The sequence below is a fragment of the Saimiri boliviensis genome, chromosome 17 (assembly GCF_048565385.1).
Source record: "Saimiri boliviensis isolate mSaiBol1 chromosome 17, mSaiBol1.pri, whole genome shotgun sequence".
Taxonomy (NCBI): Eukaryota; Metazoa; Chordata; class Mammalia; order Primates; family Cebidae; genus Saimiri; species Saimiri boliviensis.
The window spans coordinates 23,593,526-23,619,243 of NC_133465.1; the positions used below are offsets into that span (position 1 = coordinate 23,593,526).

Sequence of the window (25,718 nt, forward strand, 5' to 3'; positions counted from 1 at the left end):
TTCCAGCACAAGTTCATGCTGCTGATAACCACATAAGTGGTCCGGTCTTTCCAGAAAAGTACTTGGGCACTGCACAGCAATTACAAAAAGTTTTTAACTCCACTCTTGGAAAAAGCTAAAAGGGCTTCTTTACGAATTGTAAAGAGCTGTATAAACTTAGGTGATTAATTCCCCAAGGATTACATTAGCCCAAGAAGATACCTCTATTCCCCACCCCACCCCCAGCATTTAGCAACACCACTTAGCTTCTGACATGCCACAAACGATCACAATGGTAGAATATGCAATCCTATTTATGCAACCCCTCTCAAAAAACCCTGAGTACTTAGATATACATATATGTGAATTCTTATAAATGCACAGAATATCGTTTGGTTTTCTTAATTTTTTTTTTTTTTTGAGACAGAGTCTTGCTCTGTCACTCAGGCTGGAGTGCAATGGCATGATCTCGGCTCACCGCAGCCTTTGCCTCCTGGGTTCAAGGGATTCTCCCGCCTCAACCTCCCAAATAGCTGGGACTACAGGCACCCGTCACCATGCCCAACTAATTTTTGCATTTTTAGTAGAGACAGGGTTTCACCACGTTGTTTGGCCAGGCTGGTCATGAACTCCTGACTTCAGGTGATCCACCCACCTCAGCCTCCCAAAGTGCTAGGATTACAGGTGTGAGCCACCGTGCCCAGCTCAGATTCTGGTTTGGAAGGATACATGTTAAACCAGGTCACCTCAGCTTCTGAGGAAGAGCTTCTGAGGAAGAGCAAGGTTGTGACAAAGGCAAATTTTCATTTTTACTGATTTCACTATGAGAAATGTACCTATATATTACTCATGTACTTCACAAATCTCCTTCCACTAATAAAAAACAAAGGCAAGTCAACAGAAGTTGGGAATTGTCTAGTTAGGTACATCCTCCTGAATTCTGCTATTAGGATGACTCTGCCTGAAGTGATTAAAAGTTTCCCGGCCGGGTGCAGTGGCTCACGTCTGTAATCCCAGCACTTTAGGAGGCCGAGGTGGGCAGATCGCTTGCGGTCAGGAGTTCGAGACCAGCCTGACTAACACGGAGAAACCTTGTCCCTACTAAAAATACAAAATTAGCCGGGTATGGTGGTGGGTGCTTATAATCCCAGCTACTTGGGAGGCTGAGGCAGGAGAATCGCTTGAGCTTGGGAGGCAGAAGTTGCGGTGAGCCGAGAACACACCATTGTACTCCAACCTGGGCAACAAGAGCAAACGGCTGTTTCTAAAAAAAAAAAAAGTTTCCCTAAACCAGGCACAATGTCACATGTCCTTAATCCCAGCTATTCTAGATAACTTGAGCTCAGGAGTTCAAGTCCAGCCTGAGCAACGAGATAAGACCCCAGTCTCCAAAAATGTAAATCAAAAAATTTTAATAAAATTAAAGTTTCCTTTGATTCCATGTACTAATCTGTTCTTAGTTCAAGTAACGGTAAAATTCTGGCACTATTATGACTAGAAGACCCAGAAAATCTTAACCAAATACCCTTCCCTGTAAATGTATTAGAGATGTGCAGAGAATAATGAACCAGTCCAAATCATTTAAGACTGCTGGAGGCCAGGCGCAGTGGCTCACGCCTGTAATCCCAGCGGGAGGCCAAGGTGGGCAGATCACGTTGAGGTTGGGAGTTTGAGACCAACCTGACCCCATCTCTACTAAAAATACAAAAAATTAGCTGGGCATGGTGGTGGGCGCCTGTAGTCCCAGCTACTGAGGAGGCTGAGGCAGGAGAATCGCTTGAACCCACAAGACAGAGGTTGCAGTGAGCCGAGATCGCACCACACTGTACTCCAGCCTTGGTGACAAGAGCAAGATCCTGTCTCAAAAGACTGCTGGCCTCAGCCATGTGGAGTAACGTTTTCTCATAATCAAACTAGGCATAAATCACATGAGCGATTCAGGTTTTCACACCTGCTGGTCCCTCTGTCCTTTTCTGGGTAGAGAGAGGCCCTAGAGCATGACACATTGTCCCCGAATCTATGCAAACTTTACCACTTCCTGTCCCAGGCAGAGGGTGAAAAGAAAATGAGAAAGGCCTAGCACCAAAAAGGCATCTTGTAGAAGGAAGAGCAGCTGGGCACGACCTTGGGGGATCTTCTCCCTGTGATTTCTGTTTTCATTTCCCCCAGTACAGGATCATGAGTGCAGGTACAAATAATCTGTTTCTTCATGGTAACATCAAAATCTTGGATGCAGTTATTGGACAGATGAAATCAAGCAGCTGTGAAAACCTAACTTGGTCATGTCATTTAGGCCTAATTCATTATGAGAAAATCGAAGATCTCAGGGGGGCAGATCACCCGAGGTCGGGTGTTCAATACCAGCCTGGCCAACATGGTGAAATCTCGTCTCTACTAAAACTACAAAAATTAGCTGGGTGTGGTGGCATGCACCTGTAGTCCCATGGCTGAGCTCAGCAGTCTTTTTTTTTTTTTTTGAGACAGGGTCTTGCTCTGCCGCCCAGGCTGGAGTGCAGTGGCGCAATCTCGGCTCACTGCAACCTCCGCCTCCCAGGTTCAAGCAATTCTCATGCCTCACCCTCCTGCGTAGGTAGGACTACAGGTGTATGTCACAGACCTCGGCCCAAGCCATAGTATATGAATTTGTAAAATCTAACCATGTGTGCATTTTAAAGTCTCTTCCTCCCCACTGACTGGTTAGTTCCTCATGTAGTTCTGATTACAACCGTACTGCTCTAACACCAATCAGATCAGCACAGCTCAGTAAGTCAATGTAAGCCTTCCCTGTTACAACGGGAGTGGGGTCTTATTTCAAATATATTTTTTTGAGACTGTCTTGCTCTGTTGCTCAGGCTGGAGTGCAGTGGCGCGACCTCTGCTCACTGCAACCTCTGCCTCCCAGGTTCAAGCGATTCTCCTGCCTCAGTCTCCCAAGTAGCTGGGATTACAGGTGTGCACCACCACACCCAGCTAATTTTTTGTATTTTTAGTAGAGACAGGTTTCGCCATGTTGGCCAGGCTGGCCTCCAACTCCTGACCTTGTGTTCCACCCATCTCGACCTCCCAAAGTGCTGGGATCACAGGCACGAGCCACCACACCCAGCCTTAAAGAGTGATTTAAGGCCAGGCGTAGTGGCTCACGCCTGTAATCCAAGCACTTCGGAGGCCAAGGCCGGCGGATCACCTGAGGTCGAGAGTTCAAGAGCTGCCTGACCAACATGGTGAAACCCCGCCTTTAAAAAAAAAAAATATATATATATATATATATACGTATATAAATATATATATAAATATATACGTATATATGTATATAAATATATCATATATATACATACATATATATACATACATATTTTTTTTAAAAAAAGGAGTGATTTAAAAACAGAGTTCAGGCCAGGCACGGCGGCTCATGCCTGTCATCCCAACACTTAGAGAGGTCGAGGGGGCAGATCACCTGAAGTCAGGAGTTTGAGAGCAGCCTGATGAACATGGTCAAACCCCGTCTCTACTAAAAATACAAAAAGTAGCCAGGCATGGTGGTGCACACTGTAATCCCAGCTACTTGGGAGGCTAAGGCAGGAGAATCACTTGAATCCGGGAGGTGGAGGTTGCAGTGAGCCGAGATTGCACCACCACACTTCAGCCTGGGTGACAGAAGCAAGATCGCATCTCAAAAAAAAAAAGAGCTCAGCAGGATGGCCAGGTAAGATAAACATTCAAAATCACCAACTGTTCTAAGTGCAAACTCTAAGCAGTCAGGGGGGAAAAAAGGTACTTTCTCACAGTAGCAACAAAAGCATACTGCAAGCCAGGCAGAGTAGCTCACGCCTATAATCCCAACACTTTCAGGGGCTAAGGCAAGAGGCTCACTTAAGACCAAGAGTTTGAAATCAGCTTGGTCAACATAGCTAGACCCCATCTCTACAAAAGAAAAATAAGAAAATTAGCCAGACATGGTGGCCTGAACCTGAACTCCCAGCTACTCAGGAGGCCAAGGTAGAGGAGTTGCTTGAACCCAGGAGTTCAAGGCTGCGGTGAACTATGACTGCACCAGTGCCCTCCAGCCTGGGCGACAGAGCGTCCCCAAAATAAACAAACAAATAAATATACGGCTGGAAGTAAGTATAAGTTAAAAAGGTTCTGGTGCTCGGGGGATGGGGGCACCTGATACAATTACTTTGAATAAAATTATAAAACCTTACTGTAGAGTGTTTTTAAAAATCCCGGGGCAGGTGTGGTGGCTCATGCCTGTACATAATCCTAGCACTTTGGGAGGCCGAGGCGGGAGGATAACCTGAGGTCATGAGTTCGAGACCATCCTGACCAACATGGAGAAACCCCATCTGTACTAAATACAAAATTAGCTGGGTGTAGTGGCACATGCCTGTAATTCCAGCTACTACTCAGGAGGCTGAGGCAGGACAATTCGCTTGAAACCAGGAAGCAGAGGTTGCGGTGAGCCAAGACTGTGCCACTGCACTCCAGCCTGGGCAACTAGAGCAAAACTCCATCTCAAAAAAAAAAAAAAGAAAATCTCAGCAAGCAGAGAAATGTCATATTTTTTAGTAGAAAGGCAGTTTTATAAAGATATCGATGCTCCCAAAGTTAACCTTTATGTTTAAATTAAAACTCTAAAGGGTTTCTTTTGGAAATCTGAAAAACTGATATTTAAGAATTACCTGAAAGGATACAATCAATAATTATTAAAAATAAGAATGAAAACTTGCCCTATAAGACAAAATGTACTGCAAATCATAAATAATACTGTATTTCCAGATTCAAGGCACTACTGTAAAGAAAGTGTAACTTTATTTAACACCCAAGTCTACTTTTTGCACAATGCACAGACACTTTTGGGACAGTGTATGGTTAAAAACTAATATTCTCCAAACAGCTTGATGCTGCTCTAGGTCATCCTGAAGGAAAAAGTCATCAGAAGGACCCGGGTCTCGACATCCCAGGACTGGATGTTAGCCCCTCCCAATGGTAATGGCGAAGTCCTAATTCTCTTCTGCAAACAGATTCTCTGCATTCAGCTGGGCTTTCCTTATGCTCTCCAAGTTCAGTTGTTGATATTTTCTTTTAAAAAAGCCACACTGAAACAAAGGAAGGGAAAGTCCAGTTGCAGGCCGAAGATACCCATCTGTTTCAGAAACCCGCCCTTCTGGCTGCTGCCCAGATAGCCGTTCGTTCCTCTGCTTCTCACGCTTCCTATTCCCTTCTTCCACCTTCCTCCGAATCTCTCCTGGACTGTCCAATCCCTCCAGGCCCTGGGTGCTCCTTCTTCAATCAGAACGGATTCCACCTTCCTCTGAACCCCCATCCCCCGGGCACTTGAACCTTTTTAACTTTACTAATTACGCAAAGCATAATTTCAGTTGCACTGGATCTAGTCTTATTTATGCAAAAATACTTAGTATATAGTCTATGATGCTGAAGAGAGAAAGAGATCAAGCACAGCTTCCTACGTGAAGTTCACCGTCTACTAGAAAAAGAGATCATTACAATTACAGTGTGGTAACTGCCACTTGGGGTTTCCAGAAGGGAGCTCACAGCAAAAGCACAGAAGCCAGCACAGAGGACTCGGGAATCTCTAGACTGCTTTCCGGGAAGACACTGAACACAGTGAACAGTCACAAAGGCCATTCCTGACAGGAGAAACGGCCTGTGCAGAGGCAGGAACCTGTGTAGGGAACAGTTCGACTTGTTGGGAGCGAGGCCAGGTGCTCACGCCTGTAACCCCAGCACTTTGGGAGGCTGAGATGAGGGCATCCTTTGAGTCCCAGAGTTTGAGACCAGCCTGGGCAACACTGGGAGACCTTGTCTCCACAAAACGCAAATTAAAAAATTAGCTGGGTGTGGTGGCATGTGCCTGAATAACAGTACCACCTACTCAGAAGGCTAAGGTGCGGGGACTGCCTGAGCCTAGGAGTGCAAGGCTGCGGCGAGCCATGATTGCGCCCCGGAACTCCAGCGTGGGAAACAAAGCAAGACCCTGGTTTTTTATTGAAAAAAAGAAGGACCAGGGGTGGTGGCTCATGCCTGCAATCCCAGCACTTTGGGTGGCCAAATCGGGTGGATCATTTGAGGTCAGGAGTTAAGAGACCAGCCTGGCCAACAGGGTGAAATGCCATCTCTACTAAACATACAAAAATTAGCCGGGCATGATGGCTCATGCCTGTAATCCCAGCTACTGGGGAAGCTGGGGCAGGAGAATTGCTTGAACCCAAAGGTGGAGGTTGCGGTGAGCCAAGGTTTTGCCACAGCACTCCAGCCTAGGTAAAGAAGCGAGACTCTGCTCAAAAAAAAAAAAAAAAAAAAAAAAAAAAAAAAAGTAAGGCCAGGCATGGTGGCTCACACCTGTAATCCTAGCACTTTGGGAGGCCAAGGCAGGTGGATCACCTAAGGTCACGTGTTCAAGACTAGCCTGACCAACATGGTGAAACCCTGTCTCTACTAAAAATATGAAAATTAGTCAGGTATGGTGGCACACACCTGTAATCCCAGCTACTCAGAAGGCTGAGGCAGGAGAATTGCTTGAACCCAGGGGCGGAGGTTGCAGTGAGCAGAGATTGCACCATTTCATTCCAGCCTGGGTGACGTGGCACAACTCTGTCTCAAAAAAAAAAGAAGAAAAAGCAACACTTAAGGGCAGAGAGGGATAGAGGACAGAAAGGAGAGGATCTTAAATAGCAGAAGAAGAGTTTGCACATTAAGACAGGGGAAGGCAAGGAAAGGATTTCAACAGGGGAACAACGGTCACCTCTGTTTTAAGGCCTTACCATTAAGGCCTCTTCCAATTAAGTTATAAATGCTGGCCTAGGGTTGGCCTTCCAGGCCCTATTTAACTCCTAGGTAGCGGAAGAGGAAGGTACCAAAGAAACAGATATAAAATCACTTTTTATTATTCAATTAGGGTTTTCTTTTTGCAGACAGATACTGTTTTACTCATTTGTCTAAAAGTGGGTGTGTAGTTGAAGGAAGAGAAAAAAGTGGCCAGGAGGCCAGGGCGGTTGCTCTAAGTCAGGGGCTGGCTGTCCTAGGGAGCTCTGCGCCCAAACCGGAGCCCCGTCTTCCCTCCCGGTGTGACAGGAGCGGAACTGACCTTGAACAGGATGGCTAGAATCACAATCAAAACCAGAAGTCCACCAACACTGCCCTGGATGATGACAGGCAAAGAAGAGGGTTTCTCCTCCTTCAGGAAGATGACCGTGATCTACACAAGACAAAGATCATCCGATGAATCAGGTGAGGCAAACAAGGAAAAACTTCTACACGTTATTTTAAGGAGCAAAACACGAGCACTTGGCAACATCCTGTGTATTGATCAAAACTGACGACAGTCAAGCAAAAAGCAAAATATTCCCTGACGCAGCATTTTAAATCATCTAAAATTATCCAATCATCCAAAGACTTAGTGAGAAACTATTCGGGCCTCTTATCTAGAAGGGCTAGATCTCTCAGGAGATTGTGACCTTCTGTTAAAGATGCTCTGACAGCTTCAAAGAGGGCCCCAGGGAGTTCAGTCTCCACCCAGGACAGCCAGACAGTCATGCAGCTGCGTGGCTCTAAGCCCCGGAGCCCCATGCCTATTCTTTAAAATGATGACTGGCTTCAAATGATCTCCAAGCCCTTTCCAACTCTGTTCTGACGGCTCCTTCTCATCTTGCACAGATCCCTAAAGGCTTCGGTAATACATTTCCCTACACGAAGTACATGACAAAAGTACTGCTCTCCACCTCACCAGACTAGAAAGTGTGTACTACCTAAGGGACATCATAAATGCAGATTACATCCGTGTGTACTCCTTGTAGAGCTCAGCTACGAGAGTCAGCCTCGGCTTTTGTTTTCCACAGGCTCTCCCACTTTCCGGAGTCTCACCTCTCTTCGAGGAGGGCTCAGCTGGAAAGTTCAGGGGATGTGCTTCCTGAGATCCAGGTATGGCCCTTCCAAGTTGTGGCCACAGCACGTTCCCAGGACTTGGGTGGGGCCAGAGAGCCAAGAAGACTTCTCTGCCCACCTAGAACACTGAGTTCCCTTCATGCATACATTTAAATGCCAAGGTCAGGGATGCTTTGGAGAGCTTTCTGTACAGCGTGAAGGGCTGGACACACTTACCTTCAAGGCCTCTTCCAATTAAGTAGTAAGTGCCGCTGACCTAAAGTCGACCTTCACTTTCACTCACAGGTCCCCTTTCACTCACAGGTAGCTGAACTAATAGGAGTGAAGTCCAGGCCTTGAGAATAGGGAGGTGCCATAACAACAAAGAGGGAGGAAGAGCAGAAAGAGGGCCGGAGTACTCCTCTACAGGAGAAGGCGGACTCCAGAACCTGGGTTTGGTAACTGAAAGGAAGTCCCGAGGTGACCGTCGGGAAACAGGCCGGATCTGAGTAGAAGAAAGGTCCCTATTTTCAAAGCCGTCTCCCTTTAGCCTCTTCTAAACCCACAGATTCCCCAAGGTGTCCCAACGATGCCCTACAAGAGGTTAAGGGGGAAGCGGGACACCGGGTACCACTGCCTGCAGCAAACACTCATGCTGGTACCCAGAAACACCGACGCGGGCACCCAGAAACACCGACGCGGGCATCCAGAAACACCGACGCGGGCACCCAGAAACACCGACGCGGGCACCCAGAAACACCGACGTTGGCGGCCAGAAACACCGACGCGGGCACCCAGAAACACCGACGCGGGCACCCAGAAACACCGACGTGGGCACCCAGAAACACCGACGTGGGCACCCAGAAACACCGACGCGGGCACCCAGAAACACCGACGTTGGCGGCCAGAAACACCGACGCGGGCACCCAGAAACACCGACGCGGGCACCCAGAAACACCGACGCGGGCACCCAGAAACACCGATGCGGGCGGCCAGAAACACCGACGCGGGCGGCCAGAAACACCGACGCGGGCACCCAGAAACACCGACGCGGGCACCCAGAAACACCGATGCGGGCACCCAGAAACACATGCGGGCCTGCCCAGCGCCCACTCTCCCCTGTCAGATTTTGTTCAGACTCATGACCGGTCTAAGGTGATCATGACACAGCTATCTTTGCCAGTGACTGACATGAGACTCAGATCTCACTAATAAGATGTAAGAGGATGTCTCCTGGGAGCTTTTGGGAAATGTTTCATCCCTGAAAACGGAAGGCACGTGAAGAAAAATCCTTTTCTACTGAGTTCTTCCTGTTTTGTATCCTGCCATGTGAAAATACAGCCTGTGGAGATGTGGGAAGTTTGTGCTGGCCGAGTAGGAAAGCATCCCCAGCACAGCAGAGTGCAAGGCCCAAGGAAGTCAGACCATCGCCCCAGGTCGCCATAACCAGCATACGCCCTTCGGCTGTGTCAGCTGGACTTTCCCCTTCCTGTGGCTGCAATGTATTTGGATACACAGTTATTTATACTCACAGAGTCGCTGTGAGTCAGGTGCTTATTACTGTCAGGAACCACTTAATACTTGGCTTAGGGTATTGGATTTAAAGAAAGGAATTTTGGGGAATCTGCTATAGAAAGAAAAGCATCAGTAACTAAGAGGGGGAAATATATCAATTTAAAATGTGCACAGAAGAAACTTACTAGTAACTCCTCCCTGCTGGGGCATAGGAAGGAAGAAAGTGCAGAAGCCATTATTTTTCATTTCGTACCGTTCTCTGTATGGCTTGGGTTTTCTTGCTATTACTTTTATTTGTTAAAATCTGGGGCTCTTCTATTTCTTCCACATTGTTTTCTAAGTGGTATTAGAAATACACTACTTAGCCGGACACAGTGGCTCACACCTGTAATCCCAGCACTTTTGGAGGTCGAGGTGGGAGGATCAACTGAGGTCAGGAGTTCGAGACCAGCCTGGCCAACATGATGAAACCGTGTCTCTATTAAAAAAAAAAAAAAAATTAGCCAGGCATGGTGGTGGGCACCTGCAATCCTAGCTACTCGGGAGTCTAAGGCAGGAGAACCACATCAACCATGGAGGTAGAGGTTGCAGTGAGCCAAGATGGCACCATTGAACTCCAGCCTGGGTGACAGAACAAGATTCCACCTCAAAAAAAAAAAAAAAAAAAAGAAGAAATACACTATTTAAAAAGAAACAAAAATGTCATATTGACATGTCCACACAATTGCTCCTTTCTCCTCCTCCAGGGAATAAAACAGAGGGCCTTATATTTAGCATCCAGCATCTCTCTCCTGACACCCCGCTAGTAAACAATCATGACTAACTAGAGAGCTCACAGACAGATCACCTCTGAAGGCATGTCCAGACCAAGTGCCAACAAGAATGAAAACACAGGGTAACACACACAGTGTTCAGTCCATAAATCACAGGCATCAGTTTCACTTCTAGTCATACTTTGGCAAAAAGAATTCCAAGAGTTGCAGTATATAGTCTAAATCTTATAAAAGACTTACGCAGTCCTGAGTACTGTTTAATACTATAAACATATACTGCACACTAAGACAGTTAAGATATACGAAAAACAATTTCACACTTAGGAAATTTTATTTACTTATTTATTTTGAGACTGAGTCTTGCTCTATTGCCCAGGCTGGAGTGCAATGGCGTGATCTTGGCTCACTGCAACCTCTGCCTCCTAGGTTCAAGAGATTCTCCTGCCTCAGCCTCCCGAGTAGGTGGGATTACAGGTGCCCACCATCACGCATGGCTAATATTTGCATTTTTAGTAGAGATGGGGATTCACCATGTTGGCCAGGCTGATCTTGAACGTCCAACCTCAAGTGATCCACCTGCCTAGGCCTCCCAAAGTGCTGGGATTACAGGTGTGAGCCACCGGTGCCCAGCTGGAAATTTTTTTTTAAATCAATACATTTTCAAATCACAGTATATACTGCAATTGATTCCAGCCTAGTTACTTCAACTCAGAACTCCTCAGCTTAGGCCTCTTACTCAAGTGCCTTATTTCACAGGTGAGGAGCTGACTCACTCAAGGCCACAAAGGCAGCGATGGCAGAGCCAAGATCAGAAGTGTTCAGGCTGAAAACAGGCAAAGGGCAACAACAGAATGTCTCTGCAGGCCCTCAAAGGTGAGGCACCGTCTTCCTCGGGCACTGCTCAGAAGCCAGCCAGCAATTACCTTAGTTCTGTGGTTCTCTGCATTCAGCCCCTCATATAGAGATTTGTTGAAATATATTTCACCAAGGATTTCCAGTTCAGTCACATCTTTTAGTAACTAGAAGAGAGGGAAAGGAAAGAGGAAAACAAAACATATTTTAGACATGAACTCATTTTTGTTTCTTTTACTTTTTTTCTTTTCTTTTTATTATTTTGCTTTTTGCTTTTCTTTTTTTAAGTTTTCTTATCTTTTTTTTTTCTTTTGTGTGAACTCATTTTTTTTTTTTAACAGCATTCACTACCTTTCTCTTTAAGGTATCTCTGGGATTAGTTAATGGCCCCAACATACACAACACAACACAAAGTTACCCAAACAAGAAATCCATAGTTATTCTTCAACATTTGTTTTTTGAGACAGAGTTTCGCTCTTTCGCCCAGGCTGGAGTGACGTGGAGCCATCATGGATCACTGCAACCTCCGAACCCCACCCCCACACCTCTTCCCTACCCCGCTTTATTTCAGGCAATTCTCCTGACTCAGCCTCCCAAATAGCTGGAATTACAGGCACCCGCCACCACGCTCGGCTATTTTGTATTTTTAGTAGAGACGGAGTTTCATGATGTTGGCCAGGCTGGTCACTCCTGATGTTGTGATCCGCCCACCTTGGCCTCCCTAGGTGTTGGGATTACAGGCGTGAGCCACTGCGCCCAGCCTATTCTTCAACTTCTTTTCCCTTGTGCCATCCAAAGTCAGTTCTTGACTGATTGATCTATTTTTGAGATACGGTCGCTGTCACCCATGCTGGAGTGCAATGGCATGATCACGGCTCACTGTAGGCTCAACCTTCCAGGCTCAAGTGATCCTCCCACCTCAGCTTCTGGAGTAGCTGGGACCGCAAGCACGTGCCACCACACTGGGATAATTTTTGTATTTTTTTGTAGAGACAGGGTTTTACCATGTTACCCAGGCTGGTCTCAAATTCCTGGGCTCAAGCAATCTACCCACCTTGGCCTCCCACAGTGCTGAGATTACAGGCATCAGCCACTGCACACAGCTTGTTTATTTTATTTAATATAAGAATTTTTCTTTTTTTTTTTTTTTTTGAGCCAGAAGGTCTGGGTGTCATTTACTTACAGCAGTTTACACACATTTGTTTCCTTCCCAGCACAGGCACAGAGCCCTTGAGAAGGGCAGTCTCTGAATGGGGGAGCCAGGAACGCAGGTCGGACATGTCTTTGGCAGGCATGTTCAGGCCCAGCACGATGCAATCCTTCAAGTTGGAATTCCACTGGGTATTTGAGAAGGACCAAGGTGGGGGGTAGAGAGGAAGTCTTCGACAGGACTCACATCTCGGTCCAGGCCTCGCCTCTCACTATCCAAGTCCATCCAAGTTATAGGACCCTGGGGGTCAACAATCAGGCCCACCCACCTCAAGAGGGGCAGATTCTTCAATCTGTGCCCAGTTCACACACACCTGCTTCCGCTGGTCGCATAGTTAAAGAGAATCAGCCTTACGGTAAGAGACAAATCGCTTCCTCTCTGCCCCACCCCAGCACCTCTCTTCAGGGGCATCTACGCGGGAACTGCTGGGAAAACGGAGGCCCGCCTTCTCAGTTCAGCCATGTGCTCTCATCCACAAATCTTGCAACATCGGTGTCAGGATGGAGGCCACCCATGGACCCAGGCAGACACCTGTGCTCCCCAGTCCATCACACACTGCCCTACCTGCGTGCTGTCAAATGCTGGTGCCCAGGCCGGAGCTCCAGCAGGCCCCGAATTGGGACCTAAAGCCAGTTTGCATAGGCACTTGGCAATTTTTGGCAGGGAGGTGGATAAAAAAGTAGATGGACGTGGGAAGAATGAAAGTGTTTCGGCCGGGCGCGGTGGCTCAAGCCTGGAATCCCAGCACTTTGGGAGGCCGAGGCGGGTGGATCACGAGGTCAAGAGATCGAGACCATCCTGGTCAACACGGTGAAACCCCGTCTCTACTAAAAAAAAATACAAAAAATTAGCTGGGCATGGTGGCGCGTGCCTGTAATCCCAGCTACACAGGAGGCTGAGGCAGGAGAATTGCCTGAGCCCAGGAGGTGGAGGTTGCGGTGAGCCGAGATCACGCCATTGCACTCCAGCCTGGGTAATAAGAGCGAAACTCCGTCTAAAAAAAAAAAAAAGTGTTACATTTGATAGACTAATTAGAGATCTGAAGTGATTTTACCTTTATTTCCTTCACTTTAAGCCAATCATGAAATTTCACAGTGATTTCTGGGGTGGGGGCAGAAGGAAGGCGGTATCAAGAATCACTGGGGCTGTGGCCCAGTCGGCCCGTGGAGGTGCAGCTAAGGTGGCCCTCACTGCAGCTGGAGGAGCACTGACTGCCCCGCCGGCAGGTAGGTGATGTTCTGAGAGCGTGACAGCTGGTACGCGATGTCCTCCGCGGCTTCCAGCTTCCGCAGCTCGATCAGGCCGTCCCCTGCGGTGACCAGTGAGTTGGCAATCAGCTCAGCTGCCTTGGAGTCGCCCTCAGCAGAGATGATAGCCGCCTTTTTCAGCTGCTCAGCCTTTTCCACCACAAATCTGGCCCTCTCTGCTTCCTGCTGAGCCACCTGTTTGGCTTCTACCACTTCTGTGAACTCCTTCCCAAAAGTCAGATGTGTCAAGGACACATCGTCCAGGATGAGCCCAAAGGTGGCTGCTCGCTCCGTAAGGTCGTCGCTCACCTGCCTGGAGACCAGCTCTCTCTGGGTGATTAGTTCTCCAGCATCAAAGCAAGCCACCACTGACTTGAGGATCTCGGTCGTGATGGACGGCAGCACACGCTCATCATGGTCCTCTCCGATGCTGGTGAAGATGCGAGGCAGCTGGCTAGCAACGGGCCGGAAGAGGATGAGCCGTGTGATGTTGACATTCTGTAAATCTTTGCTACCAGTGATGACCGGCACATTACGTGGCCGAGAACGGCAGTCAAAGATAACTGGTTTCTGTACCCATGGGATGAGAAAGTGAGTCCCTTCCCCTACCACAATGTCCTGTACTCCATGGAATCAGTCAAAGATGACAGCTCTGTGCCCAGCATCCACATTATATAAGGCCGAGTTCACCACGCCTCCTGCAACAGCTAAGGCCAGGTCAAACTTGCCGATGGACTCAAACACTTTGGCAGCCTTGTTTTCTTCTGCTGGACCTTCACACCTGCTTCCACTCTGACCTCCACATGAATTCCCCCTTTCTTTTTTTTTTTTGAGACAAGGTCTCACACTGTCACCCAGGCTGGAATGCAGAGGCTTAATCACAGTCCACTACAGCTTCAAATTCCTGGGCTCAAATGATCCTACTGCCTCAGCCTCCCAAGTAGCTGGGACTACAGGCCTGAGCCACCATGCCTGGCTACTTATTTATTTATTTATTTTTTAAAGAGATGGGGTTTTACTATGCTTCCCAGGCTGATCTTGAACTCCTGGCCTCAAGCAATCCTCCCACCTCAGCCTCCCAAAGTGTTGTGATTACCGATGTGAGCCACCACATACCCAGTTGTTTTTTGTTTTTTGTTTTTTGAGATGGAGTCTTGCTCTGTTGCCAGGCTGGAATGCAGTGACTCACTGCAACCTCCACCTCCTGGGTTCAAGCGATTCTCTACCTCAGCCTCCTGAGTAGCTGGGACTACAGGCGCCTGCCACCACGTCTGGCAATTTTTTTTTTTTTTTTTTTTGTATATTTAGTAGAGATGGGGTTCCACCGTGTTGGCCAGGCTGGTCTCCAACTCCTGACTTCAGGTGATCCGCCCACCTTGGCCTCCCAAAGCGCTGGGATTATGGGTGTCAGCCACCGCACCCAGCCTACTGCTTTTTTTAAAATTCTTTCTTGCACCTGTCCCCTTTTCTCCATCCATCGCTACTTCTTCAGTTGAGACCTCACAAATCTCACCTGGATCACTGCAAGACATTAAACTTGATAACCTGATTACTAGTTCCCACTTTAGAATAAGTGACCAGCGAAGACCTAAGAAAATAACATTTGAGCTAAATTTAAGAAGAAACCACCTACATAAGGACCTAGTGGGGAGAAGAGGTGTTACGAGAAGGAACAGTAAGTACAAAAGTCTTGTGGCTAGAATAATACTCTACTGGCAAGCCAGAAGAATAGAGAGAACAGAATAACTCAATTATAAAAGGGGCGGTGGGAGAGAAAGGAGAGGACTAGGAGATGAAGCTGAAGAATTAAGCAGAGACCAGATCAAGTAGTGCCTTGCTCTGGCCATTAAAACAGTATGAATTTGCCGGGCGTGGTGGCTCACGCCTGTAATCCAAGCACTTTGGAGGCCAAGGCTGGCGGATCACCTGAGGTCGGGAGTTCAAGACCAGCCTGACCAACATGGTGAAAACCCGTCTTTATTTAAAAAAACAAAAAAACAAAAACAGTATGGATTTTAGTCTAAGTGTGCTCAAGCACCACTTTTTTTTTTGATGGGGTCTCGGTCTGTGACCCACGCTGGAGTGCAGCGGCATGATCTCAGCTCACTGCAACCACCACCTCCTGAGTTTAAGCGATTCTCCTGCCTCAGCTTCCTGAGCAGCTGGGATTACAGCACCCATCACCACGCCTGGCTAATTTTTATATTTTTTAAAAAGTAGAGATGGGGTTTCACCATGTTGGCCAGTCTGGTCTGGAACTTCTGACCTCAGGTGATCAACCTGCCTCTGCCTCCCAAAGTGCTGGGATTATTATATTATTATTTTTTTAAAAAATAAGCAGAGGAGTGGCACAATCTAATGTCTGCTCTTAGAAGATGGGATAGCTGCTATGTGGAAAATTATTTGTAGAGGGTGTGGGAAAAACAGAGGCAAGAAGAGCAGGCTTCGCCAGGTGTGGTGGCTCAGCCTGTAACCCCAGCACTTTGGGAGTCCGAGGCGGGAGGATCACAAGGTCAAGAGATCGAGACCATCCTGGCCAACATGGTGAAATCCCGTCTCTACTAAAATATAAAAAAAAATTAGCTGGGCGTGGTGGCGCACTCCTGTAGTCCTAGCTACTGGAGAGGCTGAGGCAGGAGAATTGCTTGAACCCAGGAGGCGGAGGTTGCAGTGAGCCGAGATCGCGCCACTGCACTGCAGCCTGGCGCCTGGCAACAGAGCGAGACTCTGTCTCAAAAACAAACAAACAAACAAACAAACAAACAAACAAACAAAAAGCAGTCTCAAGGTTATTACAACAGCCCTAGGCAGGAGCAGGTACCGTGAATTACCACGGCAGCGGAAACGGAGAGAAGTGAATGGATTTAGGATCTATTTTGGCACTGGAATGGCAAGGCTTGCTGCTGGAATAGACGTGGGGATGTAGAAAAGGGGAGTCACAGGTAATCCCTAGAGTTCCTGTACTGCAACTGGAGTAAATCACCCCTCTGAGGGCAGCTAAGGAACAGGCTGAGACAGAGGGTTGTGTGTTTTTTTGCACCAAAAGACCTATTTTGGACACATGAAAAGACGCTATTATCTCTTCTAGAGGTGATGCCCGTGAGCAGCTGGATAATCAAATCTGGAGCATTTCAGTCTCAAATACCTCCTCAGAATGGTCCAAGGAGATCTCTGCAGCCACGGTTACATTTTCTTTATCCGAAGCGATGGCACAGCTCACTGACTGCCATTCATCCACGTGCTGGAAAAGCAAGGTCTAGTTAACATCATTCCTTTTCGTGCGGAAAGCCTGAATGTTTAACACTCAGGACACAGAGCAGCGTAAGGTCCCAGAATACAGGGTGTCAGCAATTTCAGCGCTCCCCTCGGCCCAACCAAAGCTCCAGCGGGGCCAGACGAGACCCAGAAGCTAGGGAGGGCCTGGAAGCCGCCGGCACTGGCCGGCAGGGGAAACCCTGGAAAAAGTCTCCCGGCCTCTCATGTGACCGCTTCAGGCCCTCCGCCCTCCCCTGACCTCTCGGGACGGCCGCGCTTACCTGAACCGGACTGTACCCACAAGCGCGCTCCTGACTCGGGGTGCACACCGTGGAGGCCTGAAACGAGAACCATAGTCAGGACCCGCTGAACAAACGGAGCCGCCATACTTTTCTGCCCGAGGGCCCGGGCGAGGTGCGCATGCGCAGGGCGGGGAGCTAGGACCCCGCGGCCGGCGGGCGCGTCCACGTCGAGCGGAAGTCTCGCGGTGTTTGCCTTTGAACGTCTTGGCGGGCCCCGGCCATGGCGGCTTCGCTCCCGGGAACTGGGAGCCGGCTTTTCCGCACTTACGGGGCTGCGGGCGGCAGGAGACAGCGGCGGCGGGGCCGGGCAGCCGCGCCGTGGTTCCCGCCGCAGGAGCGGAGGCGTTTCTTCGACAGCAGCGGCAGCAATGAGGCCAGCTTCGGCTGCCCCTCGCAGTCCGACGATCCTGACGATCCCGACGACCCCGACTTCCCGGGCAGCCCGGTGGCGCGGCGGCGGAGGCGTCCCGGTGGCCGAGTCCCCAAGGACCCGCCCAGCCTGACCGTGACCCCAAAGCGCCGGAAGCTGCGAGCTCCGCCGAGCCTAACCGTGACCCCGAGACGCCTGGGGCTGCGAGCTCGGCCCCCGCAGAAGTGCAGCACCCCCTGCGGCCCGCTCCGGCTTCCGCCCTTCCCCAGCCGCCACCCCGGCGGCCTCAGCCCGGACCTCAGCGTGTGCGAACAGCCCAGGGACGGCGACGAGCTGGGCACCAGCGCCTCCCTGTTCAGCTCTCTCGCTTCGCCCCGCCTCGGGTCCCCAACGCCAAGGGACAGTGTCATCTCCATCGGCACCTCCACCTCTCCGGTTGTAGCGTCTGCCGTCCTGAGCGGCCTCCACCTCCCAGAAGTCTCCTTGGACCGAGCATCTCTCCCCTGCTCCCAGGAGGAAGCGACAGGAGGAGCCAGGATTGTCCGCCAGACCCGTGCCAGCCTCAGGTCAGCTCTCTTTGGCCTTAGGAACTCAGGAACTCCTGAGGATTCTGAGTTTGGGGCAGTTGGGAAGAATATGAGGGGGTCCTGCCGTAAAAGGAAACTGTTGGGAAATAGACCAGAGGGTTCCGGTGTGCCAAGCACAGGCAGGAGGAGGGCCACAGGCCAGGATTCTTGTCCAGAGAGAGGGCTTCAGGAGGCTGTGCGGATAGAACATCTAGAGGCCAGGGTTTGCAACGGCTGCATTGTGCCCGGAGGACCCGACAGGCCTGAGAGAAGTCGACCAAGGCGGAAGCGCAAACGTCAGGAGGCAGTGGAAACCTCTCTTCTCCATTCCCACCACTTTAAAAAGGGCCAAAAGATGAGAAAAGATTCGTTCCCTACCCAGGACCTGACTCATTTACGGAATGCCTGCTCTTGGACCAAAACCAGGGCCTCCTTCAGTTTCCACAAGAAGAAAATTGTGACTGACGTGTCGGAGGTCCGCAGCAGCTACACCACTACCACTTCTCTCTCTGGATCCCTCCTGTCTGAATATTCACACCGTCCTGCCACGAGCAGAACCAGGAGTGCTCTGTCCTCCTGGCGCTCCTCTTCTATGTATTTGCTAAGCCCCTTAAACACTCCTTCAAACAAAAAGGCATCTGATGCTGAGAAGGTTTATGGGGAATGCGGTCAGAAGGGTCCCATCCCCTTTAGCCACTGCCTTCCCACAGAAAAACTGGAACACTGTGAGAAAATTGGGGAAGGGGTGTTTGGCGAAGTGTTTCAGACAATTGCCGATCACACGCCTGTCGCCATAAAAGTCATTGCTATTGAAGGACCGGATTTAGTCAATGGATCCCAGCAGAAAACCTTTGAGGAAATCCTGCCAGAGATCATCATCTCCAAAGAGTTGAGCCTCTTGTCTGGTGACGCGTGCAACCGCACGGAGGGCTTTATTGGACTGAACTCGGTGCACTGTGTGCAGGGATCTTACCCTCCATTGCTCCTCAAAGCCTGGGATGACTATCATTCAACCAAAGGGTCTGCAAATGACCGGCCTGATTTTTTTAAAGAAGACCAGCTCTTCATTGTGCTGGAATTTGAGTTTGGAGGGACTGACTTAGAGCAAATGAGAAGGAAGTTGTCATCCTTGGCGACTGCGAAGAGCATCTTACACCAGCTCACAGCCTCCCTCGCGGTGGCAGAGGCATCACTGCACTTTGAGCATCGAGACTTACATTGGGGGAACGTGCTCTTGAAGAAAACCAGCCTGAAAGAACTCTCGTACACCCTCAATGGCAAGACAGGCACCATCCCCACCCGCGGGCTGCAAGTCAGCATCATCGACTACACCCTGTCGCGCTTGGAACGGGATGGGATCGTGGTTTTCTGTGACGTTTCCATGGATGAGGACCTGTTTACAGGTGAAGGTGACTACCAGTTTGAGATCTACAGGCTCATGAAGGAGGAGAACCACAACTGCTGGGGTGAATATCACCCTTACAGTAACGTGCTCTGGCTGCATTACCTTACAGATAAGCTTCTGAAACACATGACCTTCAAGACTAAGCACAACACTCCTGCCATGAAGGAAGTAAAGAAAAAGATCAAGGATTTCCATAACACAATGCTGAGCTTCAGCTCTGCCACTGATCTGCTCTGCCAGCACAGTTTATTTCAGTAAACTCAGTGCGTCTGACTGTCCCCAAGTGAGAGGAGGCTGGTCTTGAAGCCTCTGGTGCTGTTTCAGCCTCCATCCCCAGAGCCGGGTGGAATCCCATTCTCACAAGATTCCAGTCAACTTTTCAAACAAGAATTTTGTTTCCAAATAGAAACTGACCTATTTGTTGAATTGTATAAATTTGCTGATAACACATGTCCTTGAAAAAGTAAACTAGCTGGGTGCAGTGGCATGCGCCTGTAGTCCCAGCTACTCAGGAGGCTGAGGCAGGAGGATCACTTGAGCCTAGGAGTTCAAATCTAGCCTGGTCAACAGAGCAAGACCCCTGTCTCTGTTTTTAAAAAATAAATAAACTACATATGAAAACAAATGTTTCTAAGTAGCCCTCTTTCTAATTGTCAGCAGAGTCTGTTCTGTACACATTCCTTTCCATTTTTTGAGCCTTGACACTTCATGTAGTCTGAGCAAAAAAAAAAAAAAAAAAATCGCCCCGGCCTCAGCTGTCATACCGAGCGGAACCTGCTGCTTCAGGTATCAAGGCTCACTTTGGAAACCAGGCTACAGATGACACAACTGAAAACAAAGAGGCTGAGGCAACGCAGAGGCCAAAAAAGAGACTCGGGGAGAAGGAGGGAAGATAGTAAGCAACTTAAAGGGGGCAGTGTAGGAAGTGTTGCATGTTATATCAGTCCCACAGAGAAGCAGAATTTATCAGTTTTCAAAGGGAAAGGGTCTCTGCCTACTGACAAGGTTTTAACTTTTGCTTATTTTTCATCAAAAGGAAGACAAGTGACTGGTTGCTTTAAGAGCTGAGTGATTGGTCCTTCTGAGCAGGACTTTGGTAATTGACTCCTCATCTTCTCCCAGGGTGAAGCTGTCTTCACTCCTTTTAGAGAACTCTGGTTTGTACACGTGACGGTCTACAGTCACTCTGGGAGGAGATGTGATGGTGATAAAAGAACTGCCTTTAAATACCTGAGTCTTCGTCAGGTTCTTCACCGTTACAATCTGGAGACCTCGAAATTTGGTTGGGACACAAATCTGCAACTGGTATTCCGCTCCAAAGAGGTTTTCCCCATGTATCTGCAAATTAAAATCAGAGTAGGAAGTCAAAGCTGGTGTTGCTTTGCCACCTATAGCTTTGCAATAATAAGTACTTACATGGAAGAGGAATTCTTTGTGGTCAGAAAGCCCCGGGCCTGTGTTCACGTACATTACTGATGGTCTGCAATTGAGAGGACGTGTGTCAGGCCTTGAGGACCCTCCCTCCCTTTTTTTGGAGACAGGGTCTCACTCTCGCCCAGGCTAGAGCGCAGTGGCACAATCATGGTTCAGTGTAGCCTCAACCTCCAGGGCTCTAGCCAGCCTCCACCTCGGCCTCCCAAAGTGCTGGGATTACAGGCATGAGCCACCGCACCCATCCTCCTTTCTCTTTTTGAATGAACTTGAATGCTTTCAACTGGGTACACTAGGACAGAGGGCACCAGACCCTTATGAGGAATGAGGCTGGGCACAGTGTGTCATGCCTGTCATCCCAGCACCTTGGGAGGCCAAGGTGGGCAGATCATCTGAAGTCAGGAGTTTGAGACCAGCCTGGCCAACATAAGCCCTGTCTCTACTTAAAAAAAAAAAAAAAAAAAAAGAGCCAGGCATGGTGGTGTCCACCTGCAGTCCCAGCTATTTGGGAGGCTGAGGCAGGAGAATTGCTTGGGCCCAGGCAGCAGAGGTTGCAGTGAGCCAAGATCGTGCCACTGCACTCTGGCCTGGGCAACAGAGTGAGACTCCGTCTCAAAAATAAATAAATCATTAAAATTTAAAAAATAAAAATAAGTTAGCCAGGCATAACATCTGCCTGTAGTCCCAGCTACTCGAGAGGCTGAGGCAGGAGAATCACTTGAACCCAGGCGGCAGAGGTTGCAGTGAGCCGAAATCACACCACTGCACTCCAGCCTGGGCGACAGAGTGAGACTCTGTCTCAATTAAAAAACAAACAGAACAAAAAACAAAGGAATAAAAGCTGAAGTCAAAATGTTGAGTGGTTGCAGCACAGCTGGGATGAGTTGGAATATTTAGACTCTATAGTTGGGCTGGTTCATTTTCTAGTCAAATGGCCCCTCAAATGGCCTTACTCATCCCCCTCTTACTCCCTTGTCCCATGCTGCCCTCCCTAGCATCATATTCCCTTTCGTAGCAAGACTCGTTGGCACCATGCCTCCTTTGATAACCACAATGATCATCAAAGGGAACTAACCAGCTGTTAGTTCCCTAGAGAGCAATATCAGAGCCGGGGTCCTAAGCAGGCTCCTCTCAGAAGGACAATGCCCACATCCATCCCAACCACCAGCTCCATCTACAAGAGAGAAAGCCCCAAGCTGTCCCCTGGGCCGTGCAGTCTCACTGGTGCTGGCCCCTTGGTAGTACTTACTTGGAAAGCGCTGCGACAAAGCCGTGCCTGAATTGAAGGGTGTGGGTCTGTCTGGCCAAAGACCGCCTTTCATTGGAACTAGGAATAAGAGTGTTAGTTCTCAGCACACCTGCTTTGTACATAACAAGCGCTTCTTTTTTTTTTTTTTTTTTTTTTTTTGAGACGGAGTTTCACTCTTGTTACCCAGGCTGGAGTGCAATGGCTCGATCTCAGCTCACCGCAACCTCTGCCTCCTGGGTTCAGGCAATTCTCCTGCCTCAGCCTCCCGAGTAGCTGGGATTACAGGCATGCGCCACCATGCCCAGCTAATTTTTGTATTTTTAGTAGAGACGGGGTTTCACCACGTTCACCAGGATGGTCTCGATCTCTTGACCTCGTGATCCACCTGCCTCGGCCTCCCAAAGTGCTGGGATTATAGGCGTGAGCCACCGCGCCTGGCCAGCAAGCGCTTCTTAAAAAGGGTCTTGCAACTGGGCAAGGTGGCTCATGCCTGTAATCCCAGCACTTTGGGAGGCTGAGGCAGGTGGACCACCTGAGATCAGGAGTTCGAGACCAGCCAGGCCAGCATGGAGAAAACCCATCTCTACTAAAACTACAAAAAATTAGCTTGGTATGGTGGCAGGTGCCTGTAATCCCAACTACTCGGGAGGCTGAGGCAGGAGAACCAGTTGAACCTGGGAGGCAGAGGTTGCAGTGAGCCGAGTTCTCACCACTGCACTCTAGCCTGGGTGACGAGTGAAACTCCATCTCAAAAAAAAAAAAAGGGGGGGTGTCTTACTCTGTCACCCAGGCTGGAGTGCCTTGGTGCAATCTTGGGTCACTGCAACCTCCACCCCCAGGGTTCAAGCAATTCTCGTGCCTTAGCCTCCTGAGTAGCTGGAATTACAGGTGTGTGCCATCATGCCGGGTTAATTTTTCTATTTTTAGTAGAGACAGGGTTTTGCCATGTTGGCCAGGCTGGTCTCAAACTCCTGACCTCAAGTGATCTGCCTGCCTTGGCCTCCCAAAGTGCTGGGATTACAGGTGTGAGCCGCTGCATCTGGCTTTTGTGTTTTTTTTTTAAGTGCTGGGGTACATGTGCAGGATGTGCAGGTTTGTTACACAGGTGAACATGTGCCATAGCGGTTTGCTGCACCTGTCAACCCATCACCTAGGTATTAAGCCCAGCACGCATTAGCTATTCTTCCTGATGCTGTCCTCCCCCCGCCCCTCCCACAGGCCCCAGTGTGGTGTTCCCCTCCCTGTGTCCATGTTCTCACTGCACAGCAGGGGCTTCTGCACCTGGCCCCCCAGGGTCACTGGGGTCAGATAAGAAAAGGCTGTCAGAGGTAAGCAGCTGGAGTACAGGATTGTCTCTAGAAGACCATACTTAGAGAAATGTTGCTTTTAGAAGGGCTTCTCAACCTCCGCACTAGTGATATTTTGCGCCAGTTAGATCTTGGTTGTGGGGGCTGCCTGTACGACTCTGTGGCGTTTAGCAGTATTCCTGGCGTCTCCCCACCAGATGTGCTACTGAACACCCCCCTCCCCAAGTCATGGCAATCAAATTGGCGCAGCCTCTCTGGTGGGCAAAACCACCTCCATCTGAGAACTTCCCCACAGCGCACCCCACCTTACCCCCAAACACAGAGGTTTCAGGTAACAGAGCTATTCAAGCTATTCCAAAGCTCAGTGAACCAGAACCAGAACTCCAAGGCTCAGTCCACCAGACTAGCTTGCAGTTTTACTGTGTGTGTGAGTAGTAGAACATTTTCATGATCTCTGGTAAGAGAAAGCGGAGTCCCTGCAGGGAAGCAGATGCCTTCTGTGGGCTCCCTGCTTCCTGGGCAGTAAGGGGGCCAGAGCCCTCACAGCTTGCATGTGTAGGGAGAGGTCTTCCGGGGCCATAGCCTGACTGTGCGACCGAGGCAGTACTCACTTGGTGACGGTCACAGTGATGTCTGCTGTCCTGTTTGGAAAGGCATTCTCCTCTAGCTGCCAAACTACCGACACATGAGCCTATTTTAAAGGGGAAAAAATGGTCACTTGATTCTTCTCTAAACCACTCACAATTCAGACTGCTCGCTCCCAAGGGAGCAGACCTGGGAAGTGATTCCTCCCGTTCTCACATTCCTCACGGTTTGTAGCACTGCGTGTCTCCATGGCTGGTATTTCCTTTAAGCCTCAAGTACAATACAAATATGGAGGGCAGGCAGTTCATCCCCTTTTACAGCTGAAGAAGCCACTTCAGAGATTCCCACAGCACAGAGATGACCAGTGACAGCTCAGGATTAATAACCTTTGGTCTTGGCTGGGCGCAGTGGCTCACGCCTGTAATCCCAGCACCTTGGGAGGTGGAGCCAGGCGGATCACTTGAGGTCAGGAGTTTGGGACCAGCCTGGCCAACATGGTGAAACCCCATCTCTACCAAAAATATTTTAAAAATTAGTCAGGTGTAGCGCCCGTCTGTAAAACTATCACTTTGGGAGGCCGAGGCAGGTGGATCACCTGCAGTTGGGAGTTCGAGACCAGCCTGGGCAACATGGTGAAATCCCCATCTCTACTAGAAATACTTGAAAAATTAGCCAGTTGTAGTGGCACACACCTGTAATCTCAGCTACTCGGGAGGCTGAGGCAGGAGAATCACTAGAACCTGGGAGGCAGAGGTGGCAGTGAGCCAAGATTGCGCCACCACACTCCAGCCTGGGTGACAGAGCAAGACTCTGTCTCAAAAACAAACAAAAAACTTTTGGTCTGACGCGCCCTCCATACTAGCCACAACTTCACTCGACCTCACCAAGGTGCGCCAGCAGCCCATCCAGGGCTGTCTACTGGAAACTCTGGTCCCCACCACTCCCTGCTCTCAGAGCCAGCTTCGCCATGGTAGGCACTGCGGAGACCTGACTGCACAGTCAAGGGAAGCCTAAAGCTGCAACCAGGAGATTCAGATAAGCCTGAGACACAGAAGATGCCCAGGGCGGCGGGAAGAGCAAACAGATCCAAACCGACTCACAGACGACCTCTTGAGGACGGGATGACCAATCTTGCAGCTCATGACCAGGACAGAAGCCACCGGCTGAGGGTCATCACACTGAATATTTGGAGAGGGAGGCTGTTGACAGAGCAGATAGCATTCACTTAAAGAATCCCCACCCCCACCAAAAAAAAAAAAAAAAAAGGCAGTTGCCACACACCAATTCAACAAACATTCACTCATTTTTCTGCCTGCCAGACACCCTGCCAGGAGCTGAGGGTATCAAGTCTGCTTGGTCCCCATCTTCCTCACAAGCTGGACAGGCCGGCTTAGCAGTAGATCCTGGAGGAATTTAAATAAGGCCTCGGGGTGCTTCTGTGAGGGAGGTGCAGGAAACAGCGGCGGAGGAAGACCAGTTCCAGCTAGGAGGAATTTGTAAGGTCTTCCTGGGGAAGGAGACGTTGGAGCTTAGCCTTGGACTGATGCAGACATAACCCACAGCCTGGCTAGGAGGCCGGCACGCGGCAAGCACTGCCCACCTGGACCCCTGAGGGCAGGTGATGACTGCAGTGACTTCTTCATTCTCCCGAGGATGATCCAGCCTAGTTCCCTTCTTGATGCCTAGAAGACTCCTTTCCTCCATCCCCTTTCCCCTTTTCCTCTCCTCTCCTCTTTCCTTTTCTTTAGATGGAGTTTCGCTCTTTCACCGAGGCTGGAGTGAAGTGGCGTA

The 25,718-nt window shown here is 49.4% G+C and overlaps 3 protein-coding genes and 1 pseudogene across 3 annotated transcripts in view; 1 reads left to right on the forward strand and 3 right to left on the reverse strand.

Annotated features, from left to right (window-relative positions):
* P2RX5 (purinergic receptor P2X 5) overlaps positions 1-11,162 on the reverse strand; it is a 45,124-nt gene extending 33,962 nt beyond the window's left edge. Inside the window, exon 1 of the mRNA XM_074388366.1 lies at positions 11,072-11,162. Within this exon, the coding sequence (XP_074244467.1) occupies positions 11,072-11,094 (23 nt within the window). The 5' untranslated portion in view covers positions 11,095-11,162. The remainder of the gene's footprint in view (positions 1-11,071) is intronic.
* ITGAE (integrin subunit alpha E) overlaps positions 3,354-25,718 on the reverse strand; it is an 87,843-nt gene continuing 65,478 nt past the window's right edge. Inside the window, exons 22-31 of the mRNA XM_074388365.1 lie at positions 25,028-25,126; positions 23,954-24,033; positions 22,036-22,113; positions 20,772-20,835; positions 20,586-20,693; positions 16,994-17,050; positions 16,603-16,698; positions 11,072-11,167; positions 7,085-7,195; positions 3,354-5,075 (exon numbers count right to left, since the gene is read on the reverse strand). Of these exons, the coding sequence (XP_074244466.1) occupies positions 4,980-5,075; positions 7,085-7,195; positions 11,072-11,167; positions 16,603-16,698; positions 16,994-17,050; positions 20,586-20,693; positions 20,772-20,835; positions 22,036-22,113; positions 23,954-24,033; positions 25,028-25,126 (885 nt within the window). The 3' untranslated portion in view covers positions 3,354-4,979. The remainder of the gene's footprint in view (positions 5,076-7,084; positions 7,196-11,071; positions 11,168-16,602; positions 16,699-16,993; positions 17,051-20,585; positions 20,694-20,771; positions 20,836-22,035; positions 22,114-23,953; positions 24,034-25,027; positions 25,127-25,718) is intronic.
* Positions 13,398-16,595, reverse strand: LOC141581924 (prohibitin 1 pseudogene; annotated as a pseudogene).
* Positions 17,202-19,994, forward strand: HASPIN (histone H3 associated protein kinase). Its single transcript, XM_010343688.3, has one exon. The coding sequence runs from the start codon at positions 17,235-17,237 to the stop codon at positions 19,611-19,613; it is 2,379 nt and encodes a 792-aa protein (XP_010341990.3). The 5' UTR covers positions 17,202-17,234; the 3' UTR covers positions 19,614-19,994.